The sequence below is a fragment of the Stegodyphus dumicola genome, chromosome 8 (genome assembly GCF_044657685.1).
Source record: "Stegodyphus dumicola isolate Sdum_Otavi_A_Nest chromosome 8, ASM4465768v1".
NCBI lineage: Eukaryota > Metazoa > Arthropoda > Arachnida > Araneae > Eresidae > Stegodyphus > Stegodyphus dumicola.
The window spans coordinates 88655133-88670623 of NC_140775.1; the positions used below are offsets into that span (position 1 = coordinate 88655133).

The 15491-nt window shown below is 30.2% G+C and overlaps 1 protein-coding gene across 6 annotated transcripts in view; it reads right to left on the reverse strand.

Annotated features, from left to right (window-relative positions):
• LOC118196921 (uncharacterized) overlaps positions 1–15491 on the reverse strand; it is a 251923-nt gene that overhangs the window by 61246 nt on the left and 175186 nt on the right. For all 6 annotated transcript variants that reach the window (XM_085822089.1, XM_085822092.1, XM_085822088.1 and 3 more), the window contains 3 exons: positions 15290–15399; positions 13867–13969; positions 2357–2504 (listed from right to left, as the gene is read on the reverse strand). In XM_085822089.1, the coding sequence (XP_085678215.1) occupies positions 2357–2504; positions 13867–13969; positions 15290–15399 (361 nt within the window). The remainder of the gene's footprint in view (positions 1–2356; positions 2505–13866; positions 13970–15289; positions 15400–15491) is intronic.

The following is a 15491-nucleotide window of genomic DNA, read 5'->3' on the forward strand; positions in this document are numbered from 1 at the left end:
TTAGAAACCTATTAAATAATCTGCCTATTCGTAACAAAGACTAGAGTAATTTTAGCGATATAATCTGAGCATGTCGGTAATACTTTAATTGAGAAAAATGGCAAGTTAAAAATCAGGATGTAGGTTAGGCCATAAAATGTATGTTTTATCTCTGGAGTTAGTGTAAATTATAAAATTTATCAGAGAGAACATTATATTTATATTTAAGAACAGATATTTACATCTTTATGACTATTTTTTATGTTTCTGTATGATAATTTTATACCTACTAAACTGAAGCATAAAAGAGGAGCATGGAAATACTCATGAAATTTTCATACCTGGTCAAGCAACTAAATAATTGCAGTCAGGTATTAAAAGTAAAAAGGCCCGAAAGGAAAATCAAGATGTATTCAAAATAATCTTAATAGACAGATAATTAATTGTGAGAAATGATTTAGGACTCACTGCTTAAGTCTGTAAGGACTGAAGCTTGAATGCTGTATTCTTTCCTTGTAGACTTTCTAAACAAAAACTAGTTACCCTTTACGTTAACCAAAACGAAATCTAAAAAATTACACAAGCAAATATTTTGTTGCATTGGGAATGTTTGAAATTAAAGATTTTGTAGCTTCTCGGTTAGTTGTAAAATGAAGTCATATAGGATTTGAAAAAGCAGACATCAGCCCGTTAAATGCGACCAAAAAGTCCTTGAAACCCTAGTAAAATTAAACGCGGCACCTGGCTTAATTGTCAAAGCATGAATTTTTGGTTCATCCTAGTTTCATTTTCTGTGTGTGGGAGGGGGAAGGGCTCAGTAATACCCGTATCATCAAAAAGTCTCAAAGGTCCTTGAGGCTTATAAACTTATGTGCAAAGGGTGCCATATAAATGTGCAAATGGCTGGTCGAGTTCATTCGATTAAATTCCAGAAGTTTATAATAGGGATGCAAAACCTTAACAAATGCACTGTAACTTAAAACGAAACTCATAATTAATTTATTATATAGTTATTATACATTACATTTATAATACACCAAGAAAACGTATTATTTGTTTCATTAAATAAAAAAATCTGATGTGTACACTCCATGATTTCCTTGTACGAAATATTAAATTATATGCATTTTTTCTTGCATTTCATTTAAACTTATTGAATTGAATTAAATCTACTTCGTCGATAGCGCATAAACCACAATAGAAAAAATGCACTCTCTAAAATTCACAATATTTGTTTACCATAGCGACACTCTGACGCCAGGTTTACTTAACAGCGTTACATTTCGTTCATATTATAACTCAGAATGCAAAAAAATTATATCATTTGAAGAATTATCTGATCGTTGCCACATGTTCTATTCAAATACTATAATAAATCTAAAACGAGGTATAAAAGAAATTAAGCAAACAAAACAAAAAAGAAACAGTTTTTCACAGACAATTCAGTATTTTTCATTCAATTAATTCAGTTCTCACTTCCCGACAAGGCAAAAATACATAAAAACTCAAAATATCTATATTAAAAATTACGAAGTAAATCTTAAACACTTATTTCCTCAAATAAATTCCAGAATGGATTAAGCATGATTTTATTCGCAATAATAAAAGAAGGAGTTATCTTTGTTGTTGCGAAGCTTAATTTCTCTAGATTGGCAACAAATCCGTTTTTTTTTTTTTTAAGTTTCAAATGTAAATAAACATGGCCGTCTTCTCAAAAATAATTAGGCTTAGCCGCACTTAAATATCTTTTAAATTGTTGATAAGTCTAAAAATATTGCATGCAGATTTACTAAAGGCATGAAAACCTTAATCGGAAGATAAGAACAACATAATTCAATTATTTTTAAAGCAAAAAGGGCACAATTTACAAAGATCACTAAGCCGGATAACAAAGTAGATATATGCATATATTTATATGCGTTTAGTGTAGCCGATTGAAACCAAAATACGAGGTGCATATCTGTATGTTATAGCAGTCCTATATACAAAATTTCAACGTTCTAAGGCTACTCGTTTTTGAGTTATGCGAGATACGTACAGACTCCACGAAAAAATCTCTTCAAAATTCATTTTAAATCAGTTTTATAATTTTTTAGAGGAAGACTCTTTTATTCTGTCCTTACGTACAGATGTCATGCAAAAACATCGTTAAATTGCATTCCATAGCGGTCAAAATGGGTATTTTCTTTGAAATATGATGCCTGAAACTTTTCGCGATTACAATACTTCCTTTTTACTTCTTACAAGGAAATAAAAAAAAAAAAAAAAAATCGAAATTGAATTTCTGTTATAAAACTTCTGAAATGAATAGGTATTTTAACTCATCTTATTTTATGTTACTGGGTTATTTATGAATAAAAATAAAAATTTCTTGTACCCCATCCTACGAGTAAGTAGAACCGCACCCTGCCGTCGACAATTCCTTTGATGAATCCCTTGAAGAGCGCATGAGTCAAGATGGCGATCCAACATCCTACCGCCAAATAAAAATAGTGGATGAAACCGGATAAAACGCGACAAGCCTCCTATGGAAAGAAATACAAAAAAGCTGTCAACAAATATTAAGTTCACATAAATTTATGTTTTATTAAAATAGATTTATTTGGCTTAATTAATGAAGGCATTTTCTTATTATATATTAAGCCTAAGCAATTACATTTCATACATGAGTAAGCTTTAGCTCAGAGGAACCATTGCTACATTGCTGCATTACCCTTTGCTTTGCATTACTGTTCACAACATGTGCAAGAAATTATACAGGATATTATCGCATTTATGATGCATTAAAATATATGTTACATGCTAATTTGTAACGTTAGTTTAAAAGACACCTGCAAAATGTCAGGTAATCGCAGTATCATATGACACTAGCTCCTTTGATTTTTTTGTGTACTAATAATTTATTGTTTGTGCTACTTCTGTATTAAGATCTTTGAATTTCGACAGCATTTTAGATAGAGAATTTATGTAAATTTACTGCATGTATCCATTAAAAATTATTTCCAACTAAGACATATGCTATGTAAATGCAATTCACACATGAAGATTCCGAAACTTTGTAATGTAAATAAAACACTGTTAGTTCTTCTGTCCGCAGATACTTTAGTGGTCCTAAACCACAAGTAATTACTTTACATTATGCACAAAGTAGCTTTATTTTTTAAAAATAATTCTTCATTATTACGTTATTTCAGGAAATTATTCGTATGGCAACGCATGACATCACAATGCACAAATTACACTCAAAAGATTTTACATTCTCTATTCGCGAATTCTCGAAGCTTAAGTTTATATCATTGGTTTATAGCCTCACTAACTTTATATGGGACATATTGCAATGATGCTTGAAATATAAAACTAAAATATTAAGAGTGCACATTATAGAGACGTTATGCACGGGGTTGGAGTTATTATGCAGCCATGTTACACTTTTTTAAAATGTGGTGAACATACTCTGAGTTTTGTTAGGCTAAATAAAATTCATCAACTTCGGGAGCGGTAAATGTTTCAGCCTACTTCTCTTTCACCAAAGAACCTTAAAACTGGCAACGCTTCATATTCTTTTAAAATTTAATAATTAAGATATATACACAATATCCTAAAAAGTTATGCTAACGACAAGGAAAAACGTTATTGTTTGACTTTATTATTATCACATTCAATTCTTTTAACAAATGCGATAATTGCGTTTAATAAATGCTATTTCGTAGTGTTTGCATTAGCTAGTGGATTAGCCACCAAATTGAAAAGTCGTAAAATATAATGCTCCTAGCTACGTAAAAATCCATTTTCTTACTTCATCATTGTCGCATTCATTTGTTTTTAAATAATACGTAACAGGATTAGGATTGAGGTACACTGCTAAAAAAAAAAAAAAAAAAAAAAAAAAAAAAAAAAAAAAAAAGGTCAGTACTATATTTCCCGGGGTGTACTCCAACTGCGCTAATGAAAATCCCCCCCGGGTCGAGCTATAGTCCAACTGCGCCCCAATCAAAATTTCTTAATTTCTTACCCCTGCTGCCTACAGGGTTACAGTTTAATTTTTCGAAGCCAATTGTAGCCAAGAGGAAAATAAAAATAAATAAATAGAATTACATATCACAAGAACAAGTAAAAATATCTAACGAGCAGGCTAATTACTTGAATAACAGTAATAAATGCGAGAGCTAACAAAGAAAATAAAAGGTATTGGTAAACATACATATTAGCATTACAAACATCTTTCATTTATTATAATAATATCATAAATTAAATAGGCCCACCAGCGGCCGAGCGGTAAAGACGCTGAACACTGGTAGTTCGGTCTGAGGTTCGAATCCCGCGAACGGGCTGGCTGCATGGGCGTTTTCGTGGTTTTCCCCATGTGTAACGTATATACGAGCCAGTTTCCCTTAGAAAGTCCTCCACGAAAGGCATCCCTCCCTTTAGGCAGATAGCCCTCGTGTGCTTTGCCATAATTAAATACATAAATTAAATATTTATAAAGCATTCCATGTTAAAGTGTGCTAAAAATATTTTTTGTTAATTAAAGTAATCATGTATATATTTGCAAAAATTAATAGTTAAATTTAAAAAAAAGCTTAGCATGAAATCTATTATAACAACATTACTACGCGTTTGAACACTGACGTATAAATTGTAAATAAATTTAAATTATTATGCTAAGAAGTTTTTTCTAAAATTTATCTAGAAGAAAAGAATTAAGTAAACAGCACTGCAAATTAATATAATCAATTAGGCCCCTCAATAAATAAAAGCTTATTTTTTTAACCAAAAATTAAAAATTGGGATGCAAAAGTTTGAGTAATGCACTTGGAAATATCTGAACATACAATTAATTAGAAAAATATAATTAAATTAATAACAAGCTAATTAAGAGTAACATTAAGCTTAATTTCATTCAATCTATAACAAGCAATCGATCAGGAGCTCCGCATAACTGAAGTTTTAATGCTAGTTTACGTAGATTTGAGTATAAAATAAAAGTTGCACTTGTAAAACAAGTGAATAATGTACTGATAGTCAACAGGAATTAAAATACAGTGGTTAAAAATATAACTACTTACTTGTCAGAAGGTATGCAAAGTTGCCATGGCTAGAGAAATTGAATGATTATATAAAACTCGTAAAGTTAAGCGCTACAATGTGGAAAGAAAATTCTGGAATAAACATGTTAAGAAAATTAGATGGAGAAATAATCCTTAATTTATTGATATCCATATAAATTCTATGCTTTTGGAAAAATGTTACATATAATTTGCACCGAGGTATCAATCACCGAAATCGAGTTAATTTCTTTTCTTATTTTTTCTTATTAGAGCTATTTGTAAAAAGATATGCTAAGGTAAAGGTGAAAATTTTTGCAATATTTTTAAAGAATAAATTAAAAAAGTATTTTTACTTCATTAAATTTCAAGTAATTAATTTTACAAATAATTCAGCCTGAAACTAGGTTGGGAAATAAGCTATATGCTGAAGATAAGACTTTGCCAAGGTGTTAGAAACATCTTCTGTTAACTAGAGTTGTGATGCAAGAATTTGTAAAAATTATCATTTAAATATAAATTGACATAAATACAATACAAAGTATATAAATTCTACATACATGAAAACTTGAGTACAGTGCAACAATATGTGAAAAAGGGGGATTAAAAGGGAACTGAAAATCCCAGGATATGAATATAAGGGAGTTTGATTTTTTTGTTTGTTAATTATGAAAATTCTGTTGACACTCATAATTATTAATTTATTAATTAAATGTGTATTAGAAATTAAATGTATGCCAAAGTACATCAGGTGGAAAGCAGAATAAATATTTAAAAGTTTCTAGTATTAAAATATGGAATTTGTAACAAAGTTAAATAACTTCATTGATTAAAAATGGAAAGCTTAATACGGGAATATATTGCAATAATATTAGTGTGAATTTAGAACGACTTGAGAAGTCCAATTTTTAATCGGACTTTTTCTGAAATAATATATCAATATTTTTCCATATTTCGATTCTACGTCTCAAATTATGCCAGAATACCAAGTTTTGTAAAAATCGTACGAGTAATTTTTAAAATATTGGCTCTCAAAATTTTAGCTCCTCAATGTTAATTGAATTTGGTAAATATTTATTCATATCTCTTTTTTTATTAAACTTTTATTATTTTTCCTTTCACATTTCGAAATTTCGGTTCATTCCAAATAAAATTTACCCATTTTTTGTGTTTTATTTTTTAAATTTCTATTTTTAAATAATTTTTATAAATTTACCCATTTTTTGTGTTTTATTTTTTAAATTTCTATTTTTAAATAATTTTTATAAATTTTTCGAAAAACTTTTTGAATTATACCCTATAAAATTTTTACCATCATCTTAAAGTAAGTGTATTTTTAAGCGTATCTGCAAAAAACTAGACTTTTTTATTCAAAATATCCTAAGATATACATGAATTTACATATTTTCGCGTTTTGAAATTTGGCATATTTTTTTTGAGCGATAATAACGCCAAATGTGGTTTATGGATTTTTGTTACAGTGAATTGCCACAGCTATTTTTAACTTTAAACTTCAAGTAAAATTTTAGGGAGAATTATTTATATGAAATATTTTCCCTCAATGATGCGTAATAAATATTTATTAATACTATATGAAAAGCTATTTTTTTAAAAATTACAGATGATATTATTGAAATTTTTAACTATTTTTTTTTTATTTCTCTCTTTCTTCCTTTAAAAAAAAAAAAAAAAAAAAAAAAAATAAGAGTAAATTTTTGTAAGAGTAAATTTTTACCTTCGTTTTATCGTCTGCTACTTTACTTTAACTGTTTAAATCGAATTGTCTAAAAGTGAGAATTTTCGTTTGATGTTTATTTGAATTTTATGAAAATATTTTATGATATTAACTGCATAATTTATTTCTAAGGAAACTGTTGCTTATTAAGTGGCTGAAAGAGCGGCTGATACTATCATCCATATTTTTAAAGTACAGTATAATTTTATAGAAACATAAAATTTAGAATAATCATTTTTATAAAAGTCAAATTATGATATAAACATACAACCCTCTAGAGACTGAATTAATGGAAGTTCAATGGTTATGTAGAAATGATCTGCAGCTACTTAATGGCTGGATAAACCAGCAGGTTCTGTGGTCAAGTAAGAATAATTATATAAACGACACCCAACATTCTGGATTCAATTAACAACGAGGATACGATGTTTATTAAATGAACTTAAGAAGTTTTAAAACATAAAAAATCAACTAATTTTTTATCCTAAAATATATTTTTGTACGTAGCGTATTTTCATTATATTCTTAAAATTCTAATTTAGAATGTAATTGACAAGAACTTAATCCTAATCATCAGTAATATAATAAAAAGATGCATTGTCATGCAATACAAAACATTTGGAATACGTTTTCTGACTGAATAACGTAAGATTAAAAGTCAACTGCTCGGGCAATTGCAGACGCTGAACACTGGTAGTTCGCTGAACACTGGTAGTTCGGTATGACGTTCGAATCCCGCGAACGGGCTGGCTGCATGGGCGTTTTCGTGGTTTTTCCCCATGTGTAACGTGTATACGAGACAGTTTCTCTTAGAAAGTCGTCCACGAAGGAATCTCTCCCTTTAGGCAGATAACTTTCGTGTGCTTAGCCATAATTAAATAATCCAATCCAATCCTTAATTAAATATAATTGATTTGTAACTTCTACTAGAGCTGACGGTATAAATGGAAGTGTAAATAAATAATAGATAAAGATGCTTTCATAGAGAACCTTTGTAAAGAGAACCTAGTAAACTACGAAAACCAACCATGCAAAGCCTCGGTTAGACTGCAGCCGCGAACGGGCTGGCTGCATGGGCGTTTTCGTGGTTTTCCCCATCTGTAACGTGTATACGAGCCAGTTTGCCTTAGAAAGTCTTCCCTCCTCTTAGGCAGATAGCCCTAGTATGCTTTGTCCTAATCAAATAAACCAAAACCTCTTGATGAAAACAGTCTTTCCTTTTATCTCATACCTTCAAAATGCTTAGCTTCTAAAGACTGATAAAGGCTCTGATAAAATGGATTGAATTGGATTATTAAGTTACGGCAAAGCAAGGCTATCTGCCTAAAAGGAAGGATGCCTTCGTGAAGAAATTTCTAAGGGAAACCAGCTGGCATACACGTTACACATGAGAAAATCCACGAAAACGCGCATGCAACCAGCCCGTTTACCGGGATTCGAACCCCGAAGTGAACTACTAGTGTTCAGCGACTTTACCGCTCGACCGTTTGTGGGCCTTTATGAAATGGAAGGCGATAACTTTATTTAAAATGATTGTCAGAAATACCAAGATATTTCGAAAAGTTGGATGCTTTTTAATATACTTGCAGAATGCCTAAAGAAAAAGAGCAAGAATAAAGCAGAATTCCTGAAGAAAATAAGAAGAAACAATAAATTTTTGCGCAAAATTTAGTATTTGTATTTTTTTAAAATTTAAAACCTTTTAATCTTATGATATTTGATTCATGGGATTTCAAAAATAAAATATTTGACTAAAATATGAATAACATTTTAAGAAACCAAATGTAGGATAAAATTGTGTAAAGCAATGGGCACAATGATAAAACTGTTTAAAGCAGTGTATGCAAGTCCTCCTAAGTTAAAATGTCGGTTATACATCTCTCTTATTTATATATATCTTTTTTGAACGGAACATTGAAAGGCGTGTTAACTGTGCTTTACTGTATTTTCTCCTTTAATATATGCAGTTTTCAAACGCATCGTAGTCTGGGTTGCAAAGTATTCTTCCGAAAGAAACGCAATTCAAATAAATAAAATCAAATTCTGGAAAATTTATATTAATAAATACATTTAAAATGCTCAGTTCGAAGGAATAAATAGAAAATTTTAAAACAATTATCTGAAGAGACAATGCAACACAAATAATAAAAGTATAAAAATTTAAAAATTACTTAAAATAATAACTATGACAAAAAATATATATATAAAGAAAACTATTTGAAAAAAAAATAAACGCTGCACCTTTACGCATTTCGAATAGGTAAACAGAAATTTTTAAAACACTTGTTCGAAAAAAACCATGCAACTTAAACAATTAAAATGAAATTCGAAAAAGAAAAAATTACTTAAAATAATAACAGTTATAATGAAAAATATAATATAAAGAATATGATTTGGAAAAAAGGAACGACGATGACTTTTTTTTCCTCTCCTGGGAAAGGAAACTAGGTTGCCATATATTAAGCAGTTCGCCAAGTGAACTATTCTTGGCGCAACTGAAAAAAAAGTGCCAACATAAATTTGTGAATTTCTCCGTAAATTTCGCTCCAAATTTTACAAAATTTCATATTTAGGCGTAATTTGAGTTGTAGAATCGAAATATGTAAAAAAAAAAATTGGTATGTTATTTCAGAAAAAGTCCAATTTTGTGTCAAAATACCTATGTTAGAATAGTGCTACATATAAATCTAATATATATCCTAAGTCGCGCTTTCGAGACATGAAGAACGCAATTTGAATTTTGTCAATCGGCACAGTAAAACGGGAGATATAAAACTGCCCCCCCCTTTTTTTTTTTTTTTTTTTTTTTTTTTGAGCAGTGTACAAATCATAATCATGGGTCAGTACTGCCCAACCGTTAACGTGATGCAAGCCAATTTGGAATTTTTAAAAAAAGTTGTGAGCAACAATTGTGTATTGCGCATTTAATTTTTAAATTATATACGTATTGCATTTTATGTATTTTATTTATACGAATTGCAATTACATACGTATTGTGTATTGCACTTTTAATGTTTCAATTATATACAGGGTGATTATAATTAAAGTTGTGATTTCAAAATGCTTTAAAACTACCGGTCAGAATGACTTGATATTTTACCAGAACAATCGTGAGACAATAGAATTTTGTTTGGCGAAGGAAAAGAAATAGCTCCAAAATATGCTGACAGATAGTGCTATCAGGGATAAGGCCTAATCGTTAAACACACGAATGTTGTTAGCCAAAAGGAAATAATAGACACTAAGGGTTTTGGGAAGGCGAACAGTTTAAAGAATACGTGTGTAGAGAGAAAACAATAACAGTGATAAAAGAAAAAGAGGAGCTTCATGAAACAAACACCTTACGGATGATTAACGCAGAAGTTGTTTGATATGGCCTCCTCCTTGTTGGCCTCCGCCTTATTAGTTGGAAGCGCAAAACAGTTCGGAAACATGTTCCACAACAGTTCAGAGGATGTCTGTGCTGATGCTATGAATGTGGTGCGTCATGCTTGCCTTCAAGTCCCCCAGATTCCCAATCCACCCATTGTAAACAACATTCTTCAGGTATTCCCGGAGCCAAAAGTCACACGGGTTGAGTCGGGTGAACGTGGCAGCCATCCTGTTCGAAAATGGCGGTTTATGATTTTATGAACGATCAGGAATTGCTTCACATAACCAGCAATGTCCGGAGGAGAGCCATCTTGCATGAATATTGTGCGATCCACACACTGACGCTGCTGAATTGCCAGAAGGACAGGGTTAAGCAAAAATGCTTCATACAGCTTGACAAAAACGGATAGGCGTATCCAACTTCCGTCCAATTCCCCGTGCACTGCTGATTCCTGCATCACAGTTCGTCGATTCTTGTAACGTTGTGGCCACATCTTTAATTGCCGCCTCCATAACTGGTTTTCGTTCTCTGCCCCTTTTCACCTCAAATAAACCGGTCTGTTTGAATTATCTATCATTTTCCGTAGTGATTATCATACCGTATATGGGTATGGGATCGGATTTTATGCCTTTTAATGTCCAGAACTTCCTGATAGCTGTTTAACGCAGAGTCACCGTTCTGATAGAAAAGCTTTACGAGCAGGGCGCGATTCTTCTTTGTCAGCCATGATGAAGCATTCAGGCAAATCCTTACGTGTTCCGCTAGTGTTCTGCATTTTTACCACAGTCTGTGATGCGCATATGAAGTCTTAGGAATGTACATACCTTCACAACAGCCATTTGTACCCTGACAACATCTATCGGCACAATTTGGAACTATTTTTTTTCTTCACCAAACAAAATTCCATTGCCTCACGATCGTTCTGGTAAAATATCAAGTCATTCCGACCTGTAGTTTTAAAGTTTGAGCGTTTTGAAATCGCAACTTTATTTAAATCACCCTGTGTATTATATTATTATTTTATAATTTGTGGATTATATACGTTATATATAATCCACAAATAATAAAATTGTGTGGCATAATATGTCAAGGAAAAAATTTAATTATTTATTCTTTATTATTAATTAAAAATTCTATTAATTAAAAATTAATAGAATTATTAATCTTATCTATTAATTAAAAATTCAATAGGAGCAAATTAATTACAGGAAAAGCAAATTTTAATGCTAAACCTGATACTACATGTCTTCTGCGTGTTTTTGGTATATACGATTTTGGCTAAATTCATGTAATCATTCATACGTTCGTTTGTTATCCTGGATCTGAATTTCAACAAGTTCATTGATAAAAAAGCATTTTCGCAAATGTAATTTAATCCAAAGAGGGGTTTAACTCTTGAGAAGTTTCCTTTACTGCTCTTTAAACGTTTTATTTCCCTCTAAGACTACCCAAAAAATCTTTTTCTGATATTCTTGTTTTTAATTGTAGATCAGATATTTACATATTTGCAATTTGTTGTGATATTTCAGAAATATTATTATCAAAAAATTAATTTGGAATGAAGGAAGCAATGGGCTGAGTTTTAGGAAAATCACAAAATCTAATTTAGAAATTATATTTGAGCTCGATGAGATTTTCAGAATATTTAATTGTTTCAATTTGCGTATATCTCTTGACGAAATTCTGGAAATTCGCAAAGTGGTAAAAATTTCATTCCTTTATTTGAGATTTCCACAGATGTAGTTTTGATTTAAATGCGCTTATATTTCCTAATAACTCAATAATAATTTCCTCTTTGTCCTAAAGTTCAAGATATATTTATTTTGGTTTTTATATTTCTAATCAAGGCTAAATCAAATAACCAGTTATGACCATTAAGTTCTTCGTCAGTTTCGTTTGTGGATTTACTAATTTCACAATGTACATTTACTAATTTCACAAGGTACCATTTAAGTTCCATACTCAGCATCAAGTTCATCTATCTGTGAATTAAAAAATCTGCTTGATGAGATTTTTTTAAATCTTTCCTATCTACATAAATAAGTGTTCAGGCGAGTTGTCGTCAGCATAAGAATACAGAACTTATTGCACAATTAAATTAACAAAATTCAAAAGGTTATTTAAACCTAATTTGCGGTCGAACTTGAAATAAGGTAAATGTGAAATTTTTTGTGGAAATATACAACTGTTAGCACTGAGCCCCTAACTGTTCACAATTATATCTAGTACTCAATTATTATTTTATTTGAAAGGAAAGGGTACTTGGAAACCTTTTTTTCTTTCAAAGTTAAACATTCTCTTGCTCATCAAAACAGATGTCAGAGTCACGGTTCGTTGGAAACGCCAAAACACATTCCCAGTAATGATGGAAACCTTCTTTAAAAGTAAATTAATCTCGCTATGCTTCAGCATTAATTACAGTTAAAAAATTCATATATTTAATGCTACTTTAACTGAGATTTGTGTAACCATCTAAATTGTACGAATTATTGAGACAGAAAACAAGAAATTAAAATACAATATAAAAACTTGAAATTTGACTCTTTTGAACCCAGTATAATTGTCACATCCTTATCTTTGTCATACAGTAACATTGCTTCACAAGCTGCTTTTCTCAATTTTTTTATACATATACCTGAGTATTTAGTTGCACCTTTCCTATTTGTAGCATGTTATATTCAGAAAAATCAGCTGTGTATAATGTCCCGTATAATATCACTTATTATACTGTCTGTTAGAATGTTATTAATATGAGTGCAATCTCCTTCATTGATTATTGTCTATAAGACTTTTATTTAAATTTCAGACGCTTCCCCTTGCTACAGAATAATGCTATCAGTAGCATAATGAAAATGGGAACCTGTTTTGCATATTCGAAATTACTAAGTGAGAAGATCTAACTAGGTTCTACTTTTGATAGTTTAAACTTGTGTTCTGATCTATTACGCTTTATTACTAATTGAATTAGTTTATGAATACTTTACTCTAAACTTATTCAGGTATGCTTAAAATAAGAAAAAATATTGAACATTAGTGCCGAATGTTGAAATTTATTTATGATAAAAGAAAGATAATTTATGTGGATTGAATATGTAATATATGTATATTTTATTGGTAACAGTAGAACATAATTTTAGAAAGACGTAACATTCCATTGAATTCCCTTTAAAGAATAATAATAGCTATTATGAAACATTTTAAAAAAGGTTTCCTTTAAATTTGTTTTATATTCGTGTGCTATTTGATTAATCTTCATAATAGAAAGAAATTACAGAAAAAAAAAAAAAAAAAAAAAAAAAAAAAAAAAACACTATCTACTTGGATCATGCTTTTATTAAAAAAATATGTGATTTAAATCCAAGATTTTTTTCTAGAAAAGTATTTCATAAATCTTTCTGTGCCTTATGTAATTTAAAATTTCAGTTTTATCTCATTGCTGTGATTGATATTCTGGATATACTATGCTTATCTAGAGAAAAATCATTGACAGTGTTAAGAAATATTAGTAAATGTAATCTACTAGTGTTCTTGAGAAGACCATTAGCACTTAAAATATATTCTTGAATTCTATCTTAAAACACTATATCAAAAGCAACTTAAAATATATTCTTGAATTCTCTCTTAAACGTTATATTAAAAGCATGGTTAAGAAAAAATATGGCTTCTAGATTTCTTATAAGAATAATTAGAAAAGTTTTCTCGATCTTAAAATTTGTTAACCGAAATACTCTTACCCAATCATGTCTCTTGAAGTCAACGGAGAAGAAAGACAACATGGTTCCCACAGCAGCAATGGATAAGTTCAAACGGATGATATGAAATTGATCATGTAATGATCTGAAAAAAGCAGAATTTCAAGATTCATTATAAATGATTAATTAACCAAAATACAGTACTGAAAAAAAATTTTATGTTAAATTGTTGCATGTGAATGGCTTTCAAAATTCATTTATATTAAGATGGATATTCTAAGTGATGTGCACCGCCATAATATACCAGGTAAACGAATAAGTATCTGTAATTAAGTTTTATTTGTGCAGATGGTTTCTCTCTTATTGCTATTAAAGGGTGTAAATTTAGAGAGAAAATAGTTAAATTAAGGCTATTTCAGATAAAACGTACTAATTTCGAGAGTAACTGATATGGTTATGGCCTGATTACTGTCTAAGCACGTACGCCCCGAATCTAAGGCCCAGGAGTTAAGAGGCCCACCAAATCCTCCTTTAGCTCCTTACAGCCTTATTTTTATCTACTTAAAACAAGTAGAGTAAGCATGCCAACCACAGAAAGAATGATTTGCCTCCAGCCTCGGATTCTCTTAATCGTGCTGCAGACACAGGTCCCTCACCTTCAGTTTTAATTAATAAAAATTAAATAAATCTTCATACACAACTGCCGAAAAGGCATATTCTACTACTGTGAATTTCAGCACTAAAATGCATTTTAGATCACCCGCCTAAACCTAAATAAGTTAGGTTTATTTTATTATTTTTATTTTTTAAGATAATGGGTTTTTGGATAAGATTTAATTTGTTACGTTATTTGTTAATTTATTACAAAAAATCAGTTTTGAAAATGAAAAACAGAATTTTTCTTTTTAAAATATACATAGCTGTTTACATATACGTATTATTAACGCATATATTCTTTACCACAATTTTCAATAAACAGATTTTTTTTAAATACTTGATCATATATGCTTAATGAAAATATATAAATATAATTCTGAATAAAATTTTTATTAGCATAAAAAGTAGTAAAAATTATTTTATGAAACTTGATTCATAATTTTCTGGGACGAAAGAATTAAAAATATTTTTAAAACAAAAAAGTCGGACTTGGATTGGGTAACTTTGCTTCGTCTGCACTCTGAAAATATAGAATATCTCTAAATCCTAGTCTATTTATACCATATAAAAAACAAATATTGTGCTGCAGTTATTATTAATCGATAGGAAATGTAGCAATGTTCCGAATATTTAAAAGTTTCTAAAATATTTGAACAAAAAGGCTGAACAACACATAATCCCTGCAGAAAGTCTTGAGTCCGCCAAACGTCTTCGCAGGACTAACTAATGTAGGTGACATATTTTGAAAAATGTGCGCATTTTTGTTTTACTTAACTTATTGTAAGGACGTTTCAAAGTATTTACTTACGGCCTCATGGCTATGGCACTTATATAACATATGAGGACGATGATGGAGATGCTGTAACCCAAGCCTCGAACAACGAACACCCAAGTTTCATCTTCAGGCTCTACGTACTCCTAATAAAGAATGCCAAAATTAGAAAATTAGCCATCTTTTACCATTGCAGAAAATTTAACATGAGTTATAAGGACTGTTTAAACTTTCTTAA